Source organism: Strix uralensis, chromosome 2 (genome assembly GCF_047716275.1).
Source record: "Strix uralensis isolate ZFMK-TIS-50842 chromosome 2, bStrUra1, whole genome shotgun sequence".
In the NCBI taxonomy this organism is placed as follows: domain Eukaryota; kingdom Metazoa; phylum Chordata; class Aves; order Strigiformes; family Strigidae; genus Strix; species Strix uralensis.
In genome coordinates this window covers 41,613,999-41,641,913 of record NC_133973.1, presented here as the reverse complement: position 1 = coordinate 41,641,913, position 27,915 = coordinate 41,613,999, and the positions used below count along the sequence as shown (strand labels likewise).

At 37.1% G+C, this 27,915-nt stretch overlaps 1 protein-coding gene across 5 annotated transcripts in view; it reads left to right on the top strand.

Annotated features, from left to right (window-relative positions):
* The window catches only part of USP9X (ubiquitin specific peptidase 9 X-linked), a 107,746-nt gene that overhangs the window by 12,110 nt on the left and 67,721 nt on the right, over positions 1–27,915 (top strand). For 4 of the 5 annotated variants that reach the window (XM_074858522.1, XM_074858517.1, XM_074858521.1 and 1 more), the window contains 9 exons: positions 14,132–14,385; positions 16,124–16,269; positions 16,603–16,682; positions 22,760–22,872; positions 23,646–23,864; positions 25,029–25,144; positions 25,390–25,641; positions 25,718–25,856; positions 27,427–27,579. In XM_074858522.1, coding sequence (XP_074714623.1) covers positions 14,290–14,385; positions 16,124–16,269; positions 16,603–16,682; positions 22,760–22,872; positions 23,646–23,864; positions 25,029–25,144; positions 25,390–25,641; positions 25,718–25,856; positions 27,427–27,579 — 1,314 coding nt within the window. In that variant the 5' untranslated portion in view covers positions 14,132–14,289. Of the gene's footprint in view, positions 1–13,784; positions 13,910–14,131; positions 14,386–16,123; positions 16,270–16,602; positions 16,683–22,759; positions 22,873–23,645; positions 23,865–25,028; positions 25,145–25,389; positions 25,642–25,717; positions 25,857–27,426; positions 27,580–27,915 lie in introns of all 5 variants that reach the window. The other variant, XM_074858518.1, reaches the window with a different exon arrangement.

The window sequence follows — 27,915 nt, the reverse complement described above, 5'->3', positions numbered from 1 at the left end:
CTGTTCCTGTTGCCACTTCTTATTTCCCTGTAGAGAGGCCAGGATTTTTAAGGAGAGTTGTTATACAAGTTCTCTGGAGCAGATAGAACGTTTTCAGTGATTTCTTGAGCATTCAGTCTGCTTAGGCAGATGGCTTGTATAAGTTTAGTTGGAATGGAGCATGTTTAAGGCAGACAGTCTTAAAAAAAATTTGCTATCTGCTTATAACATCTCTAGTGAGCTTGTGCAAGCTTGATTTTTTCAGAGCAAGTATCTTCTGACTGAGATAGTTGTAAGGCAACAGGAAATGGCAAAATGTTTACTTGCAATTATCTAGCATGGAACTGTACAAAAATCTCCAGGCTGAGTTAGGCAGTTGGTACATTGAAAACTAGTTGGAAGTTTGGGTAAGTTTGTTAAGCAGTTATGAGGAAGCTTATTGAGACATGAATTTTAATGCTGATATCAACTTTCTGATGTATTTGAGACATTTTAAATTATGCTTGATGATGATGGTAGTGTTGAGTTCCTGTGCTTAGTTTGTGCTTTCTAATTGAACATTACATGAAAAGCAGAGTTTAAAATAAAGATAAATTAATGCTAGTACAGTAATGGGAATACTTAGATTATTTGCATTTAAAACATTTCAGAATATCTAGGTATTTCACAAAGTTAATTTTGTCATGATTCAAGAATGTGAAATGCTTCCAACTTAATATCTGGTTTAGATGCTATACCATGCTTTAATTATTTGCAGTTAACCAAGCAATAAGTTGTGTTAATTTTATAATTTGAAGGGAAAATTTCTATAACGTGTTGATAATGTCACAGGGTATTAGGAGCATAGACTAGTAATAATAATTATTAATTAATTAAATAATGATTTTTGGTAGCGTAATGTTTAACGTAGTTCAGAGAAGCCCTTAAATTCTCCATAGAAAACATGAAGGGTATCAGAAGGGGCTATCCTGCTTTTTGCAGGCTAACTTTAAACTTAGCTATTCTAACGGACACTTTATAGTGTAATTGTGGTAGTGACATTGGGTACTGCACACTACAGTGATATGTCAGGTGCTGTGTATAAGCATGATTTAACAAAGAATAGCGTGCAAGTAAAATGTAGAAATAACATTGTAGTGATATCCATAATTCATTGGCTGAATGGCTTTAGACAACATTTCAAATATTTATAGTGTTGAGTTTTGTAAATCCTTAAGTGGAGTATACTATAAATAATTTCATGTTTTAAAGCTGCAAGTGGAATGAACCTGGGAGATGCCATTATGCTTCCCTTCAAATACATGAGAAAGAATGAAGGTAGCAAAAGCCATTCAGCACCTACCAGTAGCCTTGTAGAATGTGTGAACCTCATCAGAAATAACAGAAACCATGACATATTTATGTATCTCAGGGGGAAGCCAAGGCTAGGGATGCCGCTGAACATGAGAAATGATGATTTGGACATTTGTACAGTTCAGTGGGATCTTCCAAGGATGGAATGTTGAAGTGTTAAGCTTCCTTTTTTGCTCTGTTCCCCAGGAAGAATGGAAATGATGAATAGTATTAAATTGCTGTAGTATAGCAGATCAAAGGGAGTGTTTTGATTAAACTTGTTTCATTAATTTTTAGGGGTTTTTTATCTGCAGTTAATGTTATCTGTAATCCTTATGGACTAGATGATCACTGTAGGTCCCTTCCAGCTGGAAAATAATTCTATTCTTAAATACTGTATTCTGTTCATTGGAGGAGGAGGTGGATACTTCATACTTCCACCTTCATCAATCCTGCCTACAAAATTGTGCTAAAAAAATCTGGTATTTGTTTGTGAGCCCTTCAGCAAAAGAAGAACATGACTTCCAAAGAAGTTTCAAAGGTCATCAGAGCTAGAGGATAAAGGTTCTTAACAATTATTAAGGGTTTGAGCCCAACTCTCAAAAAGAAGTGAGATATTTTGTGGATGCTTTTTGGAATTGACAAAACTCATGTTCTTCTCTAGTTAACTTTAGGACCTGATTTAGAGAGAAATTATGGAATGTAATGCAACCTAAAATAACAATAAAAACTTCCCACATAAGTTGCAGAACTAAAGTTCTGGATATGCATCAGTGGTTTCACTGCTACCCTCACAATATCAGATGCAAACCCCAAATCTTTAATGAAGTTAAAAGTCCAAGGATTTGATCATGAAAGAAGAAAGGAATATCCATTCCTAAAGATGGAAAAGAAGGAGCTTCTGAAGTGGCTAAGAAACTGGAGTTTGCTGTTTGGAGGAAGAATCTGTGTAGATGCATGAACATTTGTTTATTTTTGTCAACCCAAATGTGAATATTGCTGACTTCTTATGGCAAATCTGAACAAAATGAGAAAAAAACAGTCTTTGCTGTGAAGTGATGTAATGTCCAAACACAAACAAAATCACTTTGCAGTAGCTTAAGCCTACTTGTAGTATTAAGGGCAGTCGTCTTACAAAGATGAAACAAAAGTGAGACTGGCAGCTTTTTGCAAACAGAAATTTTGGCCATGTTTTAATTTGCTTTAGTATTCTAAAAACAGGTACTGCTCAACACAAAAACATAAATGTATCAGACCGTTTTCTTATGTTGGTGGAGTTGCGTAAAAGGTTACATGTTAACGAAACCAGATTTGTTTTGTTTGTTTTAACATTACCTTGTAGAAGCTAGTATACTTCTTGGGTTGTATGAATTGACTTTCCTGCTGAGTTCTTGCTTTCAAGAAAACTAGACTTTGGTAAAAATGGTGTTTACTGCTCTTTCTCTGGCATGATTGAAGTCCTTTTAAGAGCCTTTTGCTGAAGTGCTTCTTTGGCTTTGTTTTTTAATGCTGAAGACTTATTGGTATTTTTTCCTGTGCATAGATGGTAGTCATGTTTTTACACCCTACTATTACTGATTTTGTTTCAAACCTATTAAACCTAGACCTTCCTTTGCATTTAGTTCTGTATTTTGCCTATATTTTATATCTGCTGTCTGCTTTAATTTCAAATGCGAAACCATAACAATATCATGGTACTTAGTTCCTCATACGTTGGAAGGTACAACTCCTAAGCCCTTTCAGTTACTTATTGTTACTCGGTGTCCTGGGAGTGCATTCAGCATCCTCCCTTCTCGCTTGGTATGAAGAATAGTGTTACTGGGTATATTGCTCTTTATCTTTTATGCTTTAAAAGTTATGTTTAAAAATGGTTTCTGTGTATGGACATTACTTTTATTTGAAAGTGTAGCTATATATAGTTGGTAGTGATATCAGCTGGTCTTCTTAGCTCCGTATGCTATTTCAAACAGCCAAGAAATGTTTGTTGCGTGACTAGCCAAAGATTTAGAAAACACACATTTTGGATGTATTGGTTTTGTTCTGGAAGTCTACAGCTTAAAAGCTCTTAGCATGAAATAATATCTTACTGTATTTATAACTTTGGGCTTCAGAACTAAAAAGGAAATGCTATGTCATGTGTAGAAAATTGTGTACCTCTTCTCAAAAGTTGTAGGGAAGAGTCAGGTCCTCAGTGCTTTTTCTGATTTTGTTTATGTGCTTAATGGGCAATTACTGCTTTTTTGAAAATAAAATGTCAGTTCCAAATACAGTTCCTATAGTACTTGCCTGCTGTCTTCTCAGTTATTTTTCTCCTTTGATAGGCCCAAAAGTTGAAGAGAGTAGACATAGCAGTCTTAAAAGGACATCTTTATTCCCTTATTGCAAAGGAATAAGATAAATAGTAGTCGAAAGCCCCAGAACAACTAGGCTGCCTTGGAAGTGGATGGTCTCTGGTGTTCTGTCCTGTGGCTGGTATTGTAATGGGTTCAGGTATTTGATTCAGCATGTTGCACTCTCACCTCGCTGGGGCAGCGGATTGGTGTGGAGGGTATCTTTGTTGCTACTTTTTTTTTTTTTTTCCCCCCTAGATGTAAAAGGCTATAATTCGCAAGTTTCTTATCAGTTCTGTGACCAAAATTATATGCTTCCGTTAAAAAGACAACAGTCCTGAGATTTATTCTTGCTACAAACATGCAATTGTGGTGATTGCATGCAGTTGCTTTTCTAGAATAACCCTGCTTCTAGTCATGTTTTCCAATATATACGAAGTTTTCTGTATGTCCTTTTTTTCCTAGGTGAATGACCTAACACTTGGCTATGTTAGTGCACATTTTATTGTGCCAAGCTTATCAGATGATCCAGATTGCTCTGTGACATGTTCCTATTGTTTATCACCCCATTAGTTTGTGTGCCATGTGCAAAATTCATTAGTAATTTTATAATTTTGTCTGTGTTACTGGTGATATTGAATAGTATGGGATTGAGAATTGATACATGAAGGGTTTGACTAGGAATGTTTTTCCTGTTTGTTAAAATTATGTTAATAATTCTAGTTTCAATCAGTGGAGATTTTTTTTAAACCTGTTTTATTTACTGTACATTTAGTCAGACAAGCATGTAAAAATACAGTACAGAAATTCAGGTCGTTTCTAACGTCTTTCATGTTTATGGTAAAGAAGAGTATTAAATTGATCTTATTTATTAGACTGTAGGAAGTTGCATTAGTGACTCTGAGTTTCACTAAACGGTTTTATGTCCAGAGATGGTAGTTTGATTACTTTTCTCCCTTCCCCCTACTCCTCCCCCCTTCCTTTCTGTGCTATTTTGGACTATATCCTGTTTGTCAAGATCTAGTAGAAGTTACGTATGTAGGTTTCCCTAGATTCTTGATCATACTGTAAAACTATTAAGTACAGCTTATTTGGGTTTTCTGATTTTAAAATATTTAGTATCAGTTGTTTTAATATATTACATTATAAATGTTGGAAACTGGGGTTTTTTTATGACATTGATGTATCTTCTGTGTTTAGATTCAGAGCAGAAATACTGCCTAATATGGCAAAGAGGCTGAGATGTATAACATTTATTTAAATTATTTTATTTTATGGTGGTTGCTAGGTGGTTATTATTTTATGGTGGTTGCTAGGATGTTTTAAATGCATTAATTATGAATGATAATCATGTGTGTACTAGAAAACACATAATAGCTAAAACTAAGGATAATCAATTAGAATAAATCTGGAGACCATGTATTAAATGAATTGCACAAAGGAAAAAAAAAAACCCCAACTTTTGGATACATCATTCTGTTTTGTTAGTATATTGCAATATGTTTATCCAAAATTAAATTAAATAAGGAAAAATGAGGTGTTATTTCCTACCTGCATGTATACCAACCTATATGTTCTGAAACAGCTTTGAAGACTCCTTCTGCTAGGAAACTGAACCTGTTGCTATCACCGCCAGTTATTTCCTGAACCACTGCTACATACTGTTATAACTAATAAAAAAGAAAACTTTCAATGCCAGTACAGAAATACAGTTTATGTCTGTCTGCTCTTACGAAGAATATTAATTGGCAAGAGTTGTAGGCTGTATTGTGCACATTCTCATGCAGAGAAAACATGGAGATGAGTACTACTGTGTGAACTTAGGTGTCTGGTCTGTTGTTTCTTTCAGACTTTGTAATATCTCCCATTCTGTACATTCCCAAAGCCTTTCACTCCCCCTTTACAGTGTGCTTCAGCAGCTAGTAGGAAGCCATTGATACCTCAATGCTCAGAAATTTTAAAATTTCCTCTGTTTCCTAGTGCTTTGCTGTAAACATCCATGTCTTGCTGAGAAAAGCCTTTGTCACTTAAGTGAAATTAAGCCTGTTTTTTTGCTACCTGTAATACTGAGAATGTATTTCAATTTCTCCCATTGACTTTTGAGCATCCAATAATAATGCTCTGTAGCAAAAAGACAGAGAGGCTGAGTTTGAAGTAACATTCAAATCATATCAATTGCAAATGTGTGTATTCCTTTTAATCTAGAACATGATTTCAGTGTAGACATTGAACCATGATTTGTCCTTGCTTATAGTGCTCAACTGCTACTGTGAAGGACTGAGATTGCACTTGGACCTGAAATATCAATTCAATCCTAATGGGCTGTATTGCCAAGAACACATTTTTTGGGTTACAGAAGGGCAGTCTCTTGCATAAATAAACAGTAGTATAATTGGAAAAAAGTATAGCATTGTGTTGCTGAGCAGCATGAGTTTGAATCTGACTCTCTGACTGAAATAAATGTACATACTAAAGTTCTTAGATCTGGTTTTTGGTTGTTGTGTTTTTTGTTTTTTTTTTTTTCAATTGTGAGAATGTTTCCTGTTGTAGCTTGTTCTCGTAATACAAGGTGCAAGGAAATCTTGCCCACTTCTTTGCATGTTCATTCTGAATTCAAGAAAAGGGCTGCATAGTAAGTGAAAGTCATAGTGCAAAACTTTTAAGCAATTTTTAAAATAGATGTTAGCATTTTCTAGATAGAAGTGACTTACAAGCTTGCTTTTCTTAGGTTATAGTGCATGCATTTACTGGTGCTTTTTTTAATCACTTGACTTCGTTCTGTTCTTGGAAAGTCTGGTTTGTTTCACTGTTGTGACCAAAATTCTCATCTCCCAGCATAAAAACCCACATTATCTAACTGCTTACTAGTGCCTTGAATGTAATTTCTTAATCATTGGAAATGTGCAAAACAAGAATTAAAGGAATAGAATTGCAGGGGCTATAGATTTTATGTCCCTCCTCCTTCTGTCATTGAGATATACTGAGTATCATTGAGGATACAGTTTCATACCAGTTGAACCAGTGTAACTCCTGCTTTGAAAGCTCCTGAGAGTGAATGAATGGTTGTGCTGGGTGAGAGGCCCAGTCTGGCTCAGCGCTCAGTCCATGCCAGTGGCCTGAAATGTATGCCTACAGAGCATGACAGCAAGTCCACAGCTCAGTGAAGGGAACGCCATTAATTGTCTTAACATTTGCTGGTTTTGTAGGTAAGGCATTGATTGCTTGTTTTCTTGGTGCTGTATCTTTGGCATTCTTCTCTATTTACTGTCACATGAGCAAAACGCTTCTCCTCCCGAGCAGGAACTGAAATTGACTTTTCTGTTTGGTAGCCAGAACTAAGCTATGATCTGAAGACCTGACCTCTTGTTACACTACCTGGGGAAAAAGCATCATGTACCTTAAGTAATCAGTGGTACACTAACTGTTAAATGCCCCAAAAATTACTGGCAAATGAATGTCTTTTAGAAAAAGACACTTGTTGCTGCTGTCCAGTTCCCTTTCAGCACCTGACCTTCATCAATCACTGCCTTGAAGTAAGACAGTCCTTTGAGTGGTGTAAAGGATTACCTTGGGTTTTTTGAAGTCTTTTGGGAAGTTATTCCACGTGGAAAGAAGTTAATACATTTTGAATATGTCAGGTTTTGTTGGCTTGATGTGCAGGGCCAAATACTGCATTCTCAGCCTTAGCCTGAATACACTTTGCTTTGGTTAGAACTTCTTGGGCTCCAAGCTTGGCAGTTCAATGAGAATTTTATATTGAGACTGCAAAACTTTTGAGGAAAGGGGGTCAGCTTTAGCCAGAGAAGCCTGAGGAGAGACTGTGCTTCTAATCGCCTGAAAAGGAAATCTGAGAACCTTAAGTTTAAGCTGTTACACCTGAAACAGTTAAATGTAGTCAGATGCTGCTCTTCATCACTATGTCTCAAGTCAGGTTACATGAGAAACCAGTACTATTTTCCAGTTTTCTGTTTTTTTTCGAAAGACAGAGTAATCCACGTGATTTTGCAGTAACAGAGCTATATTTTAAAAAATCCCAAAAGTACTCTCTGTATCATTTAGCCTTCTATGTCTTGTTCTTTAGGTTTGTTTTTTTTTATAGTGATGGGAGAAATGCTGAATTCTTTATCCCCATTCTTGAATTATGCCACATATATGAGTATTTTAATTCTCTTAACACGGTGTAAATATGACATTTTCATTTCTTCAGGGTTGTTTAAGTTCATTTTTCCCAAATCTCCTTCACATTAAGGCTTCAGTCTTTGAATGTCGTCAGAACTTCAAATTTTCAACCAGACCTCTGCATAAGTTCCCCAGTGCTCTAAACTATGGGCAGAAGACAATAGGATCAGGCTGTCACACCTGTAAGTCTATAATACAGGTAATATTCATATTTGTTGCTCAAGGAAGAGGAAACATTGCTTAAAACTAGCATTTCTGCAGCATTCCTCTAGAGTGTCCAGCACAGAGTGTTGTGTAGCTGGTGCTTGAAGATCTGAATGCATTTAGATAACTCCGTTGAGACCATATTTATGGGGTTGAGAGTTGTGGTCCCTCTGCTTTGCTGTTGACCTGACAATAAGTGGTGATGCTTTCTTTTGGAAGTTCACTTTCTCCGTTTTTACTGCTTGCTTAAATTCATGTAAATGGTAGGTGTAGGTGCACCTTGTATGAAGTGAAGTCATGTACCGTTAAGTAGACATAGCTTAGCTACACTTAGTCTCTACGCTAAGCTTTGAAGTTAAACAAAAAGAAAAATCCTGAAAGAACTGAAGTAAGTTTCAGAACATCCCTCTTTATTTTGTTGTATGATACTGTGGACAAATAGAACTGTATGTTTGCATGGATGTTCCCAATGTTCCAGAAACTTATGCTGCCAAGAGTCTTTAATTTCGGATATATGATGTGGAAAGATCAATGAAAAAGGTTACTTGAAGTAACCTATCTTTTAATAAGCATAGTTTTAGTTCATAACAATTACAGTAACTCAAAATCCATCTTTTACTGTATTACTTAAAAATTTATTGCTTTGTAATAATGTGTGGGAGCGTGATGCAGTTAAGTCCCATGTACACTCACATCTTTACCTGGAGAACGAATCAAAATTAATTGTCTGTGTTATATAAACTATTTGAAATAACCTTTTCTGTGATTGCTGCTTATCAGGTATTTTTTAAACATTGAAAGTTAGACACTTTTTGCTCTACTGAATAGTAGCTTAATGACAAGTTTTTCATTAATCATTAAATACATTTCAATTTTAGTGCATGTCAGTGTTAATGAGCAAATTGCTGGGACCACCAGTTTTCTATTCTGATTGTATAAATAATTTTCTCCTTCCTGAAAGACACAAGGCACAGAGAAGAAAGAAAATTATAAATGTGTGTGGGTGTGTATAGATTGTAACTACTGAATTAGGTCAGTGTTACAGTTTTGGGGGAGGTGTTTCTAGATGAGAAGGCGTTTTGATTAAAAAAAGGAATAGGGTAGAAGGTTAGATTCCTAAGTCTAGAATTTTTAGACTAGAATTATGTCATAACCCTTGCGATGAGTCACTACTCATCATTAGGATTTTAAGAAGGCAGTTCCCAGAATCCTGTATGAAACAAATCTGTGATACCTTTCAACCTAAAATTCATATTGCTGCAGTTAAGCTTTTTTGCACAACAGCACTTACGGTGAAAAAGCACATCTTCTATGAGATCCTGTTAAGATAGGAACGTCATTCTATAAATAATGCTTAGCATAGTTGTGTGATTTTTAGAAAGCTCTGTTGTTGTATGTTGAATAGACTAGTATCCTGGCATACATTGTTAGCACAAAGCAAAGTAGATTTTGTGGCATATATCCTCACTTGTATATAATCAGAAAGCTTTAAATAAAGGAAAAATAGGTCTGTGTCCCTAGATAGGGCTTAGGTAATGCACATGAATAATAAATTGTATTTTGAGGTCTGCTACTGTCATCTGTCACCTTGCATTTCCTTTTTTCTGAGAGTATATTATAAATAGCTTAATTTAGGAGAAAGGCTGTATGTATTGAGGTATTTCAGTTATGTTTGAGGAGAGGTGACTTTGAGAAACTCAGATGAAATCTGTTCTAAAAGTCAACTGTATTAGAAAATTATGTATGTTCCTTGATCATCATCATGCTAAAATGCCATCCTTTGTATTTGCTGTTACATGTTATCCTGTAACAGAGTAATATGTACATGTTTGGTTTTTATCTAGCACTTACCCAGGAACCTATGTCTGATGTGGTTTTCCTGGCTTATAAAAGGTGCTTGATTTCTTCCCCAAACAAAATTAACCTGTCTGCCACACAGGTGTGAGGTTGCTGGCTGTGGAAGCTGAAGTGAGGCTCAGATGTGCAACTGGATGCTTGAGCCTGGAAGCAGAGGCCCCTCCCAAAGGGCAGTGTCGTGTCCGGCGTCCTCTGTGTGATCTGCTGGTGCCCTCTTGAAATGCTACTTGCAGTGGGTGGTGTTTTCTGAATAGGGAGCATGCAAAGTCAAAAAAACTGTAGCTGTCTTTTCCTGGCGTACTAAAATTATGAGGAGTCAGGTGAAGCAAAAGCTGACTTTCACTTATTATTTAGTGGTGGATTGGGGGGACATAAGGAGATGGCAAAAGCATGGCAAATTGGAATTTTCTCAGTTGGCAGTCAAAAGCAAATGTCAGTGGGACTCATTTGACTCAGTCTTTGTAACCTCACACAATGCTTGATTAACAATGGGGTAGTGAATTTGTCATTTAATAGGTGTCTGCCTCCATCTTGATGCTGTATCAAAACACCATTCAAAGCTTTGGGTAAAGGTGATAATTTTTTTTACATGGCTTAGCATGTTGAATCTAAAATCAAGAATAGTAGAAATGAAATATATTAAAAAGTTAATATGGAGTCTTCATTAGAATTCAGCTGGATACAGGCAGTTTGAATTGTTTCCATTGGGCTGTCTGTATACTCAAATCCAAGGTGTTGCTGCATCAGTTTACATTTGTTAATAAATAATCAAATTAATTATAAATAGGTGTAAGGGCCATTCTTGAGCTGAGCCAAACTGTGCCTTGGTGAGTTTTAACTCTAAGAAATTGAAATTTAATAGTCTGAATTAAAGAAGTGATGGGAATTCAAAATTTCATGGTTAATCAGTTCTAGAGGCATTAAAGCAGTAGTGTGTTCTCTGTGGGACATGCAGTTCGCTGTTTTCTCTAAAATGTGAATGGTTAAATCAGTGGCTGAAAACAGGACTGGTAAACTACTTCCTTCTAATACTCTTTAAAATCCATAAATTGGATGATGATTTGTGCTTACAATACCATGTTTGTGTACTCTGTAATTAGAAGTAAAATACCTGAACAGGGATATCCTTGCAATTTAGAACAGGCAGGTACTACAAAAAACAGTTGGAGCATTTATTGGAGATGGAGTGTTTTTAGTTAGCTGCAGCATAACTTGAAATTACTTTTGTATCTCTGAAGACATCACACAGATGAGGGAGGGGAGAGAAGTGGTGAACCCACTTAAGAAGTTGGTCAAGCCAAGTGAACTTCTCTGGAGGCCCTGGAATACGCTTTTCTGGGAACGTAATTTAAGTAATATACATAGAACATTGTGATTAGACTCTTAAGCAAACAGTCACTAAATAGTAAGAAGAAAAAGATACGTTAGTCCTTTATGTAAATGTTCTGTATTTATTAGTGTCTACAAAATTCTGTATATTTTTGTTACACAGGTTTTGTTTTACTCTGTGTATCTACAAGGTTTTGAATAAGTTGGTTATTTCAGTAGTAGTTTTCTTGTATCTCCTAGCTAAATTGTCACTCGCCTTGAGCAGAAAGGGATTTAACAAGAATGCTTTGCCCAGACCCTTCAGCTAAGTACAGAGGCAAAATCTGAGGGTAAATCCACTGTAAGTCATTCAAACAGGAGAGCTACAGTTTTGTCCTGGCTCCCTGACTGGCCTTGGAATGAGTACTCTCTGGCCTTGCAGTACACCAGTTCAGGTAATTAAAGAAACTGAAAAATATTCATTCTTTGTAAGTTTGGGATTTTTTTTGTTGTTGTTGTTGTTTCCTTTGGTACTCTGAACTGGCTCACTTTATGATAGTTCAGCCGAAAGCATTAGAATAAAAAAAAGATGAGATTGAAGCAGCTTGCACTTGATGTAAGATATTGTGGAACGACATCTGCCAGTGGTCGCTTCTTTCTGGAGTTTAAGCCAACCTAGACCAGGATTGCTGCTGTTTCACCCTTTTCCTGCTTCTTTGCTACCTCATTCCTTGTGCCAGCACAAGTTTTTGTGTGGCCGTATTGTGAATCAGACCTCTTAAGGAAGAATGGTGGTTAAGGAAGGTTTATTGTTGTGGTAGTTGGCTTAGGGCTGTTGAAAAGTACAGTGTAAGTTGGCAGAAGTTTGATTACATTGGTTTATGCAGGTACTTAGAAGCCTCAGTCGGGTGGTGCAGGGGAACTGACTGCATTGAACTGCAGTAGACTGCAGTGTGTGTACGTATATATGTGTGTATGTATGTGTGTATATATATGTATGGCAGGAAACTTTGTCTTGCTAATATACCTAGTGATCTTCCAAAACATCAATAGAAAATACTTAAATACTCAGGAGGACATTACAAAAGGGCACCAATTAAAGGACAGCAAAGATGATCAGGGGGCTGGAGCACCTCCCTTATGAGGACAGGCTGAGAGAGTTGGGGTTGTTCAGCCTGGAGAAGAGAGGGCTCCGGGGAGATTTTATAGTGGCCTTCCAGTACTTAAAGGGGGCCTACAGATGTGGAGGGACTCTTTATCAGAGAGTGTAGTGATAGGACGAGGGGTAACAGTTTTCAACCTGAATCAACCGTCTTTCAGTTTGATATAAGGAAGAAATTATTTTTTTTGTGAGGGAGGTGAGACACTGGAACAGGTTGCCCAGAGAAGCTGTGGCTGCCCCCTCCCTGGAAGTGTTCAGGGACAGGTTGGATGGGACTTTGAGCAACCTGGTCTAGTGGAAGGTGTCCCTGCCCATGGCAGGGGGGTTGAACTAGATGATCTTTAAGGTCCTGACTCAAACCATTCTATGATTCTATGAAAGTAAGTTCATTTTTAAAACTGCATTTAAAAATTTAGTTTCTTCCTAAAGAAAATTTGAGTCGGAAATGCCTTTGTTCTGGCCTTAGCAGGCTTACTAAGACCTATGAATGTGAATTCTGAAGGGCAGGGATGGATTACAATTGACTGTATTCAAAGAATACAGTTTTGTTCAAAAGTGAACATTATTTTAGTGACAATATTAGAGATCTCTAAATTTGTTGGTGCTGTTTATTGGAGACTGGGCAGAGGAGTAGTAATGTATTCAGTCAAAATTTTTATGGTATATGTAATGGCTTGCAAATTTGCACAATTTAGGAAAGGATTTTAAAGTGTCTTGGAGAAAGATAACAGCATTGAAAATTAGAGACATAATAAAACACAAATATGCATAGTGTTACAGCAGAAATTTCACTCTAACTTGTTAAACTTGACACTTTTGCTGATCGCATCAGGAACTTAGCATTGCCAAATGAATCTTGCTGAAAGCTCATACAGTTCTTTCTACCACCATACTTGACTTTTGAACTTTCTGAGCACTGTTGTTGGTTTATGTGGTGCTTGGAAGTCTGAGTTGCTCTGGGAAATGACATTTTGTCTTCTGTGGTTATGCAGTGCCCTGTGGTATAGAGTGGAATTGTTGTTATAACTTAATGCAACTTTTTATTTCTTTATTTAACACAATGAAGTTGGAATACATAGTGATTGTTGAACTGTTGGGGTATCATGATTACAAGATCAACAAATAAATCTGATGTCAGGATTTTCTTCATATATTCCACTAAAATAATTGGTGGGGATGTGATGGACTTTGTAGTGGGCCGGAAAGGCTGGTGGACCCAGGTGCTCATGTGCACATGCTGGAAGAGGGGAATACAGTTCAAATGCCCTGGGTAAATACCAATGTGCTAACAGAAGTTTGGCAGCAGGGTCTCTACTAGTCTTAGCTGAGGTAGAATCAATCTCTAACTCACTCTCAAACATCTGCAGTTAGACAGTGTCAAGAGAAGAGTATCAGAAAAGATGACAAATTTGGCTGTTCCTGCTCTTAACCAGGTCATTTCTACATAGACCTCGATCAGCACCTTGAATTCAAATTGAAAATCTACTGTAGCGATTCAAGTGCAACAGAGTCAAACAGCTACATATTGGATGTGTGTCAGTTTCTCAGTGGTGTAGAGGTAATTATCAGTGTAACTTTTACTTAAAACATTAAAATCATGTTAAATATTTCAGATGTTACCTTCTTCTGATGTCAGTTGTGCTCAATAAAAATAAATACTAAGTCTAAAATAAAAGATTCTTTACAGCAGTCTATTTGGTTTTGTAGTGTTCTTCTCCAGGTACAGATTACTTTTATATGCATGTGTCAGTATAGCATATTGACTTTTTGTTTTTTCCAGGTTATGCAATGGTCTCTGCAAGATGGCATGTTCTTGAGTTGGAGCTTTTTAAGGCAAGCATATGCTGGTACTTCAACTTTACTAAGTGGACTATAATTTCTTCTCTCACAACAACTACATAAGCAGACAAAATTGCAAAGATCTGCCCTGTGTCGAGTATGACAGCCACGACTCGTGGCTCTCCAGTAGGAGGGAATGATAGCCAGGGCCAGGCTCCTGATGGACAGTCCCAGCCTCCCCTCCAGCAGAATCAGGTATGATATTAACAATCAAGTTGTCTAAAAATAAAGGGGTTAGTTCTTTAGAAATAGTGTTTCTGAATTGAGTTTATGTATTCCTAGAGGTTTCTAGTTAAGTTAGATACTATTTTGTGTGTGTCTGGAAATCCAAAAAGATTGTGAGGGATGAAGGCAGTGCTATTGGCAAAGTAGATACAGTTAGAGAGCACTGCATTGCAAAAGATGCTCCCTTTTCAGGCAGTGGCATAGTTCTTTCAAGCATATGTATTTTGGATAAGGAGCCTTCTTGGAATAATATCAGAAGCTTCAACAGGAACCTCATTGTAAAGTTACCTGCCACAGATCGGTAAAACTGCTCACTGAGTTCAGTTTATGCTCAGTTCTGCAGAAGCACTTTTTGGATAAAACAGCTTACAAACAGGTATCAGGTCTTTAAGACCAGCTTCATCTAGGTCTCTGTTCATTGCACTAGACTTCCTGAACAGCTTAACATGTTTCTGTTGAACAGGTTGTCCTGCTTTCAAATGACAAGCAAACACTTTCAAATACTACATCATAATGTGATGATTCCTTTTGTTGGGGGAAAAAAATACCAGAAAAAGATGCATTTAAACAGTGCAGCCAAACCCATTTAAAAGAAAAGCCCCACTTTGTCATTTAATCAGTATGAAGATGATACTTGTTTTAATACCATAAGCTTTAATGGTTGTTACTTCCTGAGAATTAATTGTTCTTTGGGACATGTGTGGTGGGCTGACCTTGGCTGCCAGGTAAGCACTCACTCCCTCTGCCTTTGTGGGATGGGGGAGAGAATCAGAAGTGGAAAGTAAGAAAATGTATCGGTTGAGATAAAGGCAGATTAATAAGTGAAAGTGTAGGGGGGGAGCAAGTGGTGCAAATGCAGTCACTCACCACCAGCTGATGGATGCCCAGCTAGTCCTCAAGCAACAGCTACCTTGGAACACACACACACCCTGTGACCCCCCCTTTTGTTGCTGAGCATGATGCTATATGGTATGGAGTATCTCTCTGGTCAGTTCAGGTCAGCTGTTGCTGCTGTGTCCCCTCCCAGCCTTTTGCCCATCCCCAGCCTACTCACTGCTTGGGGGCAAAGTGAGAAACACCAGTCCTTGAATCTGTGCAAGCACTCTTCAGCAACAACCAAAACACTGGTTTGTTATCTATACTGTTTTGGTCATGAATCTAAAACCAGCACCATACAGGGTGCTGTGAAGAAAATGTACTTGAGGCTTTGGGCCTCTCTTGTCCTCCTAAATCTTGCTGTTCTAATTCGAATTTTTATTATTGTCAATTCATGCTATTTCTGTATACAAATAAGCATGCATCTACGAAATGTATTGTATTTTGCATGGCCCATCAAAATGGGCTTAACTAATTATGTTCTTGGAGGTTGGTTAGTAGCCAGCCATAGTGGTGTGTTACTCATTTGTAAGAACCAGAGCACCCATATAGTCTTTATTTTCACCTTGTAGACAGGTGGTCTGCTAAAAATAAAAGTCTGTTAAAAAAATCCCCACTTTCCTCACTGGGAAACAGCCTAATTTTTAAACTGTCGAGATAGAATGCTGTATTGTTTTTTTATTAATAAATCTGAAATCAAATGATTTTATTAGATTTTATGATGAGAGGTACTTACTGCAAGTGATTCTTTGAAACTGTGAAGGAAAAATGCCAAAATTAAGTGGCACGTAAGTGCAGACAGTATTTAAAGTGTTTTCCATACCAATTTTAGACTTCTTCACCTGATTCTTCCAATGAGAACTCCCCAGCTACCCCGCCTGATGAGCAGGGCCAAGGAGATGCTCCACCCCAGCTTGAAGATGAGGAGCCTGCATTTCCACACACAGACCTGGCAAAGTTGGATGACATGATCAACAGGTATTTTCACACTTTTTTCAGAGGGTGTAGATTATTTGTGCAAATATCTTGATAGTGGAATTAGGATTCTTGCATGTTTGCTTCACTGGATTTCTTGAAATACTTTTTTTTTAATGGGTTAGAGTTGTAGAGAGAGGCTCAAATCATCAAATCAGAGGGGTTTGTGGTGTTTTTTGTGTTTGTTTTTTTTTTTTTTTTAATGGAGTGCTCGTCAGGGCCTTTAAAAATTTATATTCTCACCCTATATTGAAAGCATTACAAAGGGGCAAGGATTCTTGATTTGTAAAAAGCACAACTGAAATACAATGGGATTTGTTTTGGTTTTGAATATAGGCCTCGATGGGTTGTTCCTGTATTGCCGAAAGGGGAATTAGAAGTTCTTCTAGAAGCTGCTATTGACCTGAGTAAAAAAGGTAAGATGAAAAGACAATTAATGATTACTGGGCCAGTGTGTAAAGTCTTTCCTTGTTCTTTTGAATCCCTGGTGGAGGCTGAAAAATTCTTAATTATTTCTGTTGCAGTCCCTCATCCTGAAGATTGTGTCAGAGTGGTATGCAGAACATTCATAGATCAGAAATTTTAGAAAGCCATCAGTGTAGTTAGAAATTAGGTGCCTTAGCATAAGTAGGGAAGTTGAATAAGCTCACAGCAATAAAAATCTTGCAATTCCTGTCCTACCTGTTTTCTGTATTCACTTTGATATCAGACCTAGTGGGTTTGGTCTTTATAATAGATAGTAAAACTCAAAGAATTCTATTTTTTTAAAAACAAGTTACTATATTCTAGCTTTCCGAATGTTTTGCCATAAATTTTTATTCAAATTTGGTACATACATACTTTTGAGAATATTAGAGAAAAGTTAGAATTTTAAACAGCATGACTTAGACTAGTAATTCTACCATATTGTTTGCTGTGTCTGATTTGCTTGGAAATAGGAGGATTCTGTATCAGGACTGTGTATGTGTTTGCTAAATTGTACTAGTCAGATTAACAAGTTTGTCTTGTGTTCTGGAAAGTTCTGTTCTCCTGTGAAGTTGCTTTGGTTTCCTGTACCAGTCAGTATTTGTTGCCACGGTATTTCAGTAATATCAGAAGTCAGATAAAAATATTTTTCTAGGATATCTGCACTTAGCAGCTAGCTGAGTTTTAAATATAGTGACATACAGAGTGCCTGTTCCTTACTTTTGCAGAGCTGGACCAGGATGACTTCATTTCCATGTTAATAAGGGTTATTCTTACGTGGTTTTAAGAATAAAAAGCTGCTTGTGTTCATGAGATTCTGGGTTACCTTGATTATTTTCTGTAAATCTTTTTTGCTTTGGAGCACTCTCTGGAGAAACAAAAGTTACGGTGCACCCTTGTGATCCAAAACAGATAATGACATGTTGTTGCCAATGCTGATTTATCAACCATAGTTGCGCTTGAAGTTGGCTTCTTTGCGTGTATCTAGGTCTGGCAGGAATCCTAAGGTGAGTGTAGAATTTTCAAGTGATCACATCTGTTCAGGGGCAAAAGAAATGCCAACTAACGGAAAGAAAATGCAGCCATCTATGTGTCTGAGCTGTTGGAAGAGTGCAGTAAAAAAATTCTCTGCTTGTGATTTGTGAGAGAGGAGATGTATGTGCTGCCAGCTGTTAAGTCATCTTTTTAAAAAAAAAACAAAAACCAAAAAAACTGTCAATGCAGTGAAGTAATAAGAGCAGAATGAGATTTTTTTGGCTACTCCTAACATCAATGTACCTCTCCAAACCATCAGACTTAGTTGAAATTCCCAGTCTTCTCTCTTTCCCACCCACCCCCCGCTTGTGAAAAACAGTGAAAATCTATTAATATGCTTTATGCACTTTGATTTTTATTAAGTTGTTGGTGTTCAATTCTGAAAAGAGCTTCTGCATTGCTATCTCATTATTCTTCCTCTTGCCCTCTAGATGAATTCCTATGTGTGTACGTGTGCAAGGATTATTGGCTAAGGCGAAAACAAGGAAAGCTGTTGGAAGTAGTTGTTCGTTAACTGCATTATCTTTACAGTTACATCCTAGATTTTTTTTTTTTCCTGGCTACTGAAACTATGTGATGGCTAAGAAGGTTCTTTTTTAAATAACTTCCAGTGCTCAAGGAATATGATAGGGTTCTCACTTGGTGTAACTGACACTGTTTTGGTAGCTCAGAACTGGGCGGACACTGTTTCAGAGCTGTGTATATATAGAGAAGCAATAATAAATGATTCTGTTCTGTCCATTTCTTAACAGATCAAAAATGTGTTCCGTTATCTCAGCAGGATGTAAAATTGGACATCTTGCTACCTGTCCGTGGGCATTTTTCTTAATCTGAGGAGTTCTGTTTCAGAAGGGAAGAACTGAAACAAGAACTGAAAAATAACCAGCTGTTGAATTACATATATTTTATATTGCAGTCTGTAACTCATTTAGATTGTGGATCAACAAAACTTGAAAAGAGCCTGCTCATCTTTTTTTGTCAAGCACCGTTTTCTAGTGGTTAGGATTCTTAAGTAGCTTTTATTCCTAACATTGCCAGTGGCCATTGTCATTGGCATTCTGGAATGACTCTGGGGTAACTGCTTTGTGACCCTGTCTATAAAATAAGAGTGATTATTTACATCCTTTTAAAATCTTTTCAGGAACTGAAATTGAAAGGGGCATAACTGAACTGAATTGAAAGTACTTGTAAGAATTAAATGTCATCATTACCACCTTCAAGTGCAAGTAACAAATTTGACAGAGCAGTATGAATCCTGTCTAGATTGTGAGTCGCATTATTCCTGGCAGATGCATTTATTCATGGAAAATTATCTTTATGTGTAGGCATCAGTTATTCTTCATTAAGCAAGCCATGAGACTATCAAATGATAGTGTGGAGTTACTTGCTAATAGAAGAAAACCTATTTAAAAAATAGTGTTTAATAGCAAGATGGAAGTTTATCTTCATGATAATCCTGGAATACTTATGCAGTGTTTTGAATAATGATATTTGATCCAGAAGTAAATTTCATAGTGAGTTGGGTGCTACAAATTCAGAAGTGAAAAAAATGGTTTGTTATAGGTTTTCATTTTCTAACAGGCTAGAGTATTTTCCACTCTTTCTTTCAAAATCCCCTCAACAACTCTGCACTGCTCCACCTTTGTTGTGGATTTTATTGCTCCTAATTTTTACATTCAGTTTTTAACATGCTGACAGAACTTTCCAGTGTGACACACAGAAGCAAGATGCAAGGGAACTTCTAGAAATTGTGGTTTATTTAAACTGAGATTTCACCGTGCAGCTTAAACCTTCAACCTTGATCCCAAATCTTTGGTTTTGATGAATTATGAAGGCTTACAGAGTGGGAAAGAGTAGAGGCAGGCCCTAGAGACTCAAAAAAAAAAAAAAAAAAAAAAAGTGTGTGTGCATCCAAAAGCTAGGCAGCCCAATGATGGGAGTTGTTTCCAGCATCCTCTCTAAAGACAATGTCTGTCTGGATGATCCATCTGTGTTTCTGTGGGACCACTCTTGAGTTCCTTACTGAAGCTGTATCTTCTGCATTTAGCTATCTATCTAAAGCAGGGACAGCAGATTTGTGTTGTCATGTTCCAAAGTTTCTTAGCCAGGTATCTGGGCTAGAACCAATTCAGTGAAATGAACTATAGCAGGGTCAGTGCAGCATCTTGATGTAGCAGCACTCTCATACTCCTGATGATTAAGAGTTATTGAAAGACTGCCAGAATCTGAGTGCCATGTGTAGCCACTGTGCCCATGGGCAACTGTGGGTTTCCTCTGAGGTTATTAGCTCCAGGTCACTGTCAGTTCTACAGGGTCTGAGCCAGCCTTTGCTAAGCCACTGAACGGTTTCTGTGCTGTGCTCCAGGCCTGGCACAGTGCCACACCAGTGTGTGGAGCTAGCTAAGCTCTGGGGTTCCAGTTACAAAGTTGTGTAGTCCAACATCCGGGAGAAGAGGAGCTGGGTGATTTTGCTTGGGGCCTTGGTGCTTCAACCATATACTGTTGAATACCCCTTAGATGCATCAGTTTTTTCATATACAGTTGCATCTGGACTGACAAGTTTTGTGGACACAGAGTGTTTCTGCTCTTGTGTCAGGGTTAACATACTCTGTGTGTTTTATGTGCCAAATCGACTGCTTTTAAGCATAAGTACAGAAGTCAAATGGCCCTCTGTTCTTCCTCTGATCCCTTAACTGCAACTCCCGTATACTGTATATTGCACATGGCCTTGTCCTTTCATACTAGTTTTTTTCTCACTGCATAACTCATTTCTCCAACTTCTCTCTAAATACTTAGCTCAGGGCTGCATATACTTACGTATCTCTTGTATTCTTCCTTATCCTTCACTGCCCTCAGAATTTGGACAATTGAGAGAAAAATGGCTGCTTGCAGTCTTTCCTAAGAGTTAGTGATACTGAATCTGATTCAAGCGGTAGAATCTGATTCAAGCAGTAGACGCCTTCTCTTCTCACTGGCTTTGGATTGCTCTTGCTTCCTCTCCCAACCCGCTGTCTTCTAGGACTCCTGTACCTTCCTTTTGATGATTCTTCAGTCCTTATAGACACCTAGCCTTGGCTCCTTCCATAAGTGTTATCAGTTGTTTCATCTGTTGTTTCAGCAGTTTGCAGCACTGTGGGAGAAGGTAGAAGGTTATTGTATATCTAGGAGTCATACAAGTGTCTTCTGAGGTTCTACGTCTTCCCTCTCCAGTGAAGTACGGAAAGGACAGTGTGTTTTAAAACAGTGTGTTTTGGTATTCCTGAACTTGGTTTGAAATGTCTTGCTGACTGAAGCTGTCTAACCATTGTGGGGGGAGGTGGTCCAAGAAGTACTTGAAAGCTGGAGAGATATTTCAGTGCAGTGTACTGGTACTCTGAGGAGCATTAAAATCACTTGAGTGCCGGCTTTGAATTTGTATTCAAGAACTAAGTGCACTGCTACATTTGGGTTCAGAAAGGAACATTTCCCCTAGGTAAGCCCCCTAGGTTGACCACATTAGATACCTTCCCTGTCCTCTGTTTTGTATGGGGTGAAGTTGTCATCTTTACCTCCTTGAGGATTTAACAAAGTCCTGAGTTTACTGCAAGTGCAGTAGTGCATCTCTCTTCTTGTCTTTTGTCATGTTGTCATTGCTGTGGCTTGCAGCCTTGTATTATTGGTCTTAGAACTTGCTACATAGAGTAGGGATGTCAGCTATCCAGACTGCAAGCTACATAGAAAGATAACGTGGAGATTTTTTATACTTGGCCACGTGTACTTCTGGTAGTGATAAAAAGAGGGTGCACTGGAATAGTTTTCAAGGAGGTGACAGGGGCTCTCCATATGCTTTACTCTAGTTGCTTGAGAGCCACACCCACTGTAAGAGTATAGGCTAGCAGGCCCTGTTACAGGAGTTTGGAAAGTTTGGTATCTACTGGCATGCAGAGCAGATGTTCTGTTACCACTTTTGAAAGGAACTTCTGTTGTACAGTTGTTTGTGACTATGACGAACCTTAATTTGATAATGCAAATCAATCCTTCCCAAACCAGTGGAAGTTACTGTCAGGATGTCTCATTAAGGAGATTGCAGGAGGAGGGAGTGGTGGCAGTGATTTTTGGGAATCTGAACGCTGTAGGCTTGTTGCATGCTAAGATTCTCTGATTGAAAATTAAACTTGTTCCGTAAAGAAACAGTGCAGGCAGGTCACAGTTTTGTTTTTATAAGGTACCCAATGGCTTTCATTGTTTCCAGTGTGTACATACATGATCAGTATATTTTTCTGTTGACTTTTAGCCCTATTTAGAGTTTCTAACTGAGCTTTTGAAGGGGAAGTACAGATTTCTTGAAATACTGGGTTATAAATAACTTCCGAGTTTTAAAATAGCTAAGACAAAAGTATGGCCCATTATTCTTTAATTGTAAACTTGACATGGTGGCTGTGAAGGTTTACAGCAGTGTTGGGGTCTAAGTGTATTGGGTCCTGGCAGCAGAATGACAAGAAACTGTACTTGGAGGGAGGGTGAGAGACAGAAGGATTCATGTTTATTTTTGCAGGTGAATTGTGTCTGGGAAACTGAGCAGGTCTCACCCATTCTGCTTTTCACTCAGAGTTTTACTGGTAGCAGCTAAATAAGAGAGAGCATAAATGGGTGTATACCAGAAGAATGGAAGATAAAGATTGTACTTACTGTTACTTTTGCTACTATAACTTTGAGTGTTACAAGCGTGGGAAAAAAGCACTCTATCACATGTTTTTAAAATAATTTTAGAATTATCTAAAGGAGTGCAATTTTTGAGGTGGATTTACTAGAACATTATTCCATCATGGTTTTGTCCATTCAAGCTTATGTAAGTTTGCTTCATCTAAGGCTTCTCTTTTTAAAAGAATTCTGAAACTTTAAACACCAAACCTTTGAAGTCCAAATCGCTGCTTTCAATATTTAAAAGTTCATCTAACAACTAATGAAATTGCATCTCTAATAGTCTGTTTTTTTGTTTTCTATTTTAAAATAGGCCTTGATGTCAAAAGTGAAGCGTGCCAGCGATTTTTTCGAGATGGGTTAACTATATCTTTCACAAAAATCCTTACAGATGAGGCAGTGAGCGGCTGGAAGTTTGAGATTCATGTGAGTTTTTAACACGTTTCTGAAAAGCATAGTAATTTAAATGAGGAAGGAGACTGCCTTTGTGACTATGAGGAGACTGCAGAGACTGAATCTTATTTTTGAAACTCATCTCAACAGAGAACTGGGAGAACTCTTGTACAAATGGCTGGGGAGGGGGTGGAGAATCGTCCTGCTATCAATATTTTGTCTTATTGCCTCAGGTGTTTTTGGAAGGAAATAAAACATGAGAGATGATATGGGGAGGAATGAAACTTTGCATGTTCAGTAGTGCAGCTCTTGTTAGGCAGGCTGTCTTTGGCCCGATGTCTAGAGACCTGCTTATTTTTATGTGCATGCTAGGACATGAAAACTTGCTTTTTTAGTAAAAGCTTTTAACCACCTGCTAACTTCAGAATATTTGTAGCAGCTGCTTGAATATAAAAACTACCTGTTGGACAGCTAGTCATATGCCAAATGAGAAACTGTAGAGATCTTTATAAGCAAATTAAAATCTGAGAAATGGGTAAAAGAAGGAAAAGTTAATAGTTCAGTGGTGATTCATGAATGTCTCAACTAAAAATACTTGTGTCTTTTTCCTAAATTTAATTTTTAGCTGAAAACAGATAGTTTAAGTTTTGTTTAAAGCCTTTATTAGAGGAAGTACAAATTAAGATACAACATTGTAAAACTCCTTATGCAATCCTGCATGCTAGGTACAAATGGTTCAGAGTTTATAGTTCATATTCATTGTACAGTCACCTGCCGCATTCTTGGTGGTTGTTTTTTTTTAATAGAGATGTATTATTAATAACACTCATCGGCTAGTGGAACTGTGTGTGGCCAAGCTGTCCCAAGACTGGTTTCCCCTTCTTGAACTTCTTGCCATGGCCTTAAATCCTCACTGCAAATTCCATCTATACAATGGTACTCGTCCCTCAGAAACAGTTCCTGCAGGAGTCCAGCTTGCTGAAGATGAACTTTATGCCCGTCCTCCTGACCCAAGATCACCAAAGGTAAGAGAGTGTTTTCAGACCTGTATTTTTAATTTTATGCAGTGTTACCTAATTACACAGTAGCCATGGAGAAGTGTTTTTAGAGCGGGAAAGAAAACCCCTTCATTCTCTATATCACTAAGATGTTACAGTGATATATATGGACTCTTAACCAATCATGATTTAATGTACATTTCCCCTTCTAACTCTTTCAGTCTTTGGTCCACAGTCAAACTGTGTCATGTGTTTCTGTGGTAAGCTGGCACAACTCTGTTGGAATGCCATTCCTACTGTGTTAATTGGCTTGCTTGTATTTGCCAGTTGATGGATTTACCTTCTCACTCAACATGATTTTGTAGGTGACATGTTTTGAGGAGGAAATTATGTGATAAAGTAGGAATTTTCTCTCCCTTTTCTTACAGTTCTCAATGATTGCAGAAATGTTTTTAATTGGCCATTAGGATGATGCTAGTGTTAGTGTGGTTTGGGAGGTTTTTTTGTTTGTGTTTGGTTTTTTGGGAGTTTGTTGGGGAGTTGGGGTTTGTGTTTTTTGAACTGGCAGTGCAGATTAGTCATCTGTTCTGGTTCTTGGGTCTGAATTTTTCAAATTGTGCTCCAAATGGCACTGGTACAATTTCAGGAGCTAACTGAATTATATTTTTGTTGCTTTCTTCCTTTTTTTTTTCTTTTTAGTAGAACTGCTAGCTATTGATATGTAAGAACCAAAGATAAAGAACTGGGTGTCCTTGGACTTCCTTGCATTGCTAACTGTGTTTAGAAGAATGTTATTTTGCATTCTTACTGCTTTTATATGCAGTATTATCACATCCAGACCACAGAAAAATACCAGACTTGTCATGCTTTCTGTAGTAACTTAGCAGCCAAAGCTGAATGTGAAGTATAGTCATTTTTATTCCTATATATTTGATAAATTTTCTGAATAACTAATGTACAGTATCTGTTCTTTGACATGGTAATGGGAAAGGTCTTGTTGCCTATTTCTAAGTATTTTCTTAAAACTGAATATTTAAACTACATAGGCAAGTTCACTGTAAGTTCTGTTACCTTCTAACACTTTATTGTGTAAGGACTTTCTTAAAGCAAGCTTTGTTACTAACAGGTACTTGAAAGTATTTCTAAATGGTAATTTGTAAAGGTCAGAAAATAACTTTTATTATATTGCAGGGTTGGCTAGTAGATCTTATCAACAAGTTTGGCACGTTAAATGGATTTCAGATCTTGCATGATCGCTTCATGAGTGGATCAGCGTTGAATGTTCAGATAATTGCAGCTCTCATCAAGTAAGTTTTTTTTTTAAACTAACAATTTACATATATGGAAAAGTTGGACTAAGCATGAAATACTATGTTATCACAAAGCTTAGTCTTTTCTTGACACACTTCCTCTCACTCTATCTCTGTGTTTACCTTCAGCATTTCATGTGCTTGTAAATAGACTTGAGTTTCTTGAATGAATTGCTCCTTACCATCTAATATTACACAAGTACCGATTATGGCACTTTGATCCCCTTTTTCTTTCTTTTTAGGCCATTTGGACAATGTTACGAATTTCTAACATTACATACAGTGAAGAAATATTTCCTTCCAATTATAGAAATGGTTCCACAATTTTTAGAAAATTTAACAGATGATGAACTGAAAAAAGAAGCAAAGAATGAAGCCAAAAATGATGCTCTGTCAATGATAATCAAATCTCTAAAGAACCTAGCTTCAAGAGTTCCAGGACAAGAAGAAACTGTAAAAAACTTAGAAATATTTAGGTTAAAAATGATACTTAGGTAAGATGCTACTCCTAGTATGATATGCTACTGCTGACTTTTTTTGCACACTTCTTACATTTAATTTCTCTTACAGGTTGTTGCAAATTTCTTCTTTCAATGGTAAAATGAATGCACTAAATGAAGTTAACAAAGTAATATCCAGTGTGTCATATTATACTCATCGGCATGGTAATCCTGAAGAGGAAGAATGGCTTACAGCTGAAAGAATGGCAGTAAGTTCTCCTCTTCATCGAAATTAATTGAATAGATTTTCTTCCTTGTTATTACTTTAATGGTAGAAGTAGCTGTATATTATGGATCCCGCACACACTACTGATTTTCATATCTGCTATTATAAACAGTATCACGTCATGGTAATAAGTCATTTCAATAGTAGTCTTTCTGTGAAAAAATGCTGTATTTGTTTCAAAGCTGCCATTGAGAATTATTTTCAGTGCTCAAAACATGCCTTAAAAAGGGATCCTTGAATAGTATGTTTTTACATAGTGTTTAAAAAAATAATAAACCTAGATAAAAAGGTGTGATTCATGTGCAACTTTAGTGCCACTGTACCTAAAAATTGAATGTTCATTTAAATAAGGATATAGTCTAGCTTCTGTGCTTCAAGTAAGTTTTTCTTATTAGAGTTCTAAGTGACTACTCTGCTTTTCACATTTCAGAAGCTGGATTCTTTGGTACAGAAAGTTTTAGATGTCACACTTTATTTAATATTTACATACTTTGAATCCAGTTTCATGCTTAAGTCCATATGTAGGGAACTTATTAAAATGAACATTTGTAAAATTAAGGACAAATTTTTCTTCATCTTTGTGAAATTTAGTTGTGTTAAGTGATTTTTGCACTGTTCTGCCCTGTCTTTGTGACTGGCTACCTGTTGTAAGGTTTATAATCTGCAAAAAGACTGCTGACAAAAAAGAATGACTGCAGTTTGACTTCATAAAGCGATAGGAGGAGATAGCTCTCTTTTTACATACTCCCTATAGTTTGACATCTCAGATGAGACTCTGTTTTTAAATGCAAGCTTCTAGATAGAAGTATTCCATGAGACTAGCTTGAATACTGTAAGTCCGTAATCAAGGACACTGTTGTAAGGTATGATGCTGTGTACGTTTGTTTTCTTTTTCAGTACTCAAAGCAGACACTGCTTTGCTTCAGTAGGAACAAAAAATACAGGACACCATGTCAGTGACACCACTGGAAAAATTGCATCTACTTAAATATGGTTGAATATTGGCCTCTAATTCAATTAGAAGCATTTTAAAAAACCCTATAAGTGGCAGTACTTAAATAATCTGACCTTTTTATATTTCAGTCTTTGCTTATGCCCTTTTTATGCGATATGCTGTAGGCATACCAGTAAAACTAGAAGTGTCTTAAGCAACTTGGGTTTGATATTTAATGATTGTGAATTGGAAGAGAAAAATTTTGTTCCTTGAATAGAAGAGCTAACTGTTCCTCCCATTGACTTTTTATGTTTGAAGTTGTTTGAACATTTTTATGCTTTGGGTTCATAATTTAATGTCTGAAAAAACACTTCCTCTTGAGATAACACAATACACTAGTCACTGTGATACTTAAAATGCTGATTATTTTTTTTAAAGAGGAAATTAAAGTTAGAGATAAATACCTTCCTCTTGTGCTGCATCTTTCTCACCTCTCCCGATGAGAATATTGTATATAAAGTCATTAATCTGTAACAGGTTGATATTTGTCTTTTTATCTTAAATATCAGTGACAGCACTTCAGTAATTTGAGATGGCACTACTTTCTTTTTATATTCAGGAATGGATCCAGCAGAATAATATTTTATCAATTGTGTTGAGAGATAGTCTTCATCAACCTCAGTATGTAGAGAAGTTAGAGAAAATTCTCCGTTTTGTCATCAAAGAAAAAGCCCTCACTTTGCAGGATCTTGACAACATTTGGGCTGCACAGGTAAAGAATTCAACTGCTTGCGTGCTACTGCAAAGGAGGGATCTTGTTGTATGTCATGTATTGAGAAGATGACTTGTGCTTCTTTTGCTTGGTGTTAGACAAAAGTAAAGAAAAATTTGAAATTAAATGGTGTTCTTTTCTGGGGTCCTGGATCTCAAAGTTATCTTCTCAAGTGTCCTCAGTGGAAGGGGTCAACTACACATGTATGTAAAGTCTAAAGGAACAGTTCAGAACATGGTGCAAAGATTATCCTTTTTAAGTATTAAGGAACCCTCAACATTGGTGAAAGTCTAGATTATGAAGGAACATGCTACGTAATGACTTAATATTTTAAAA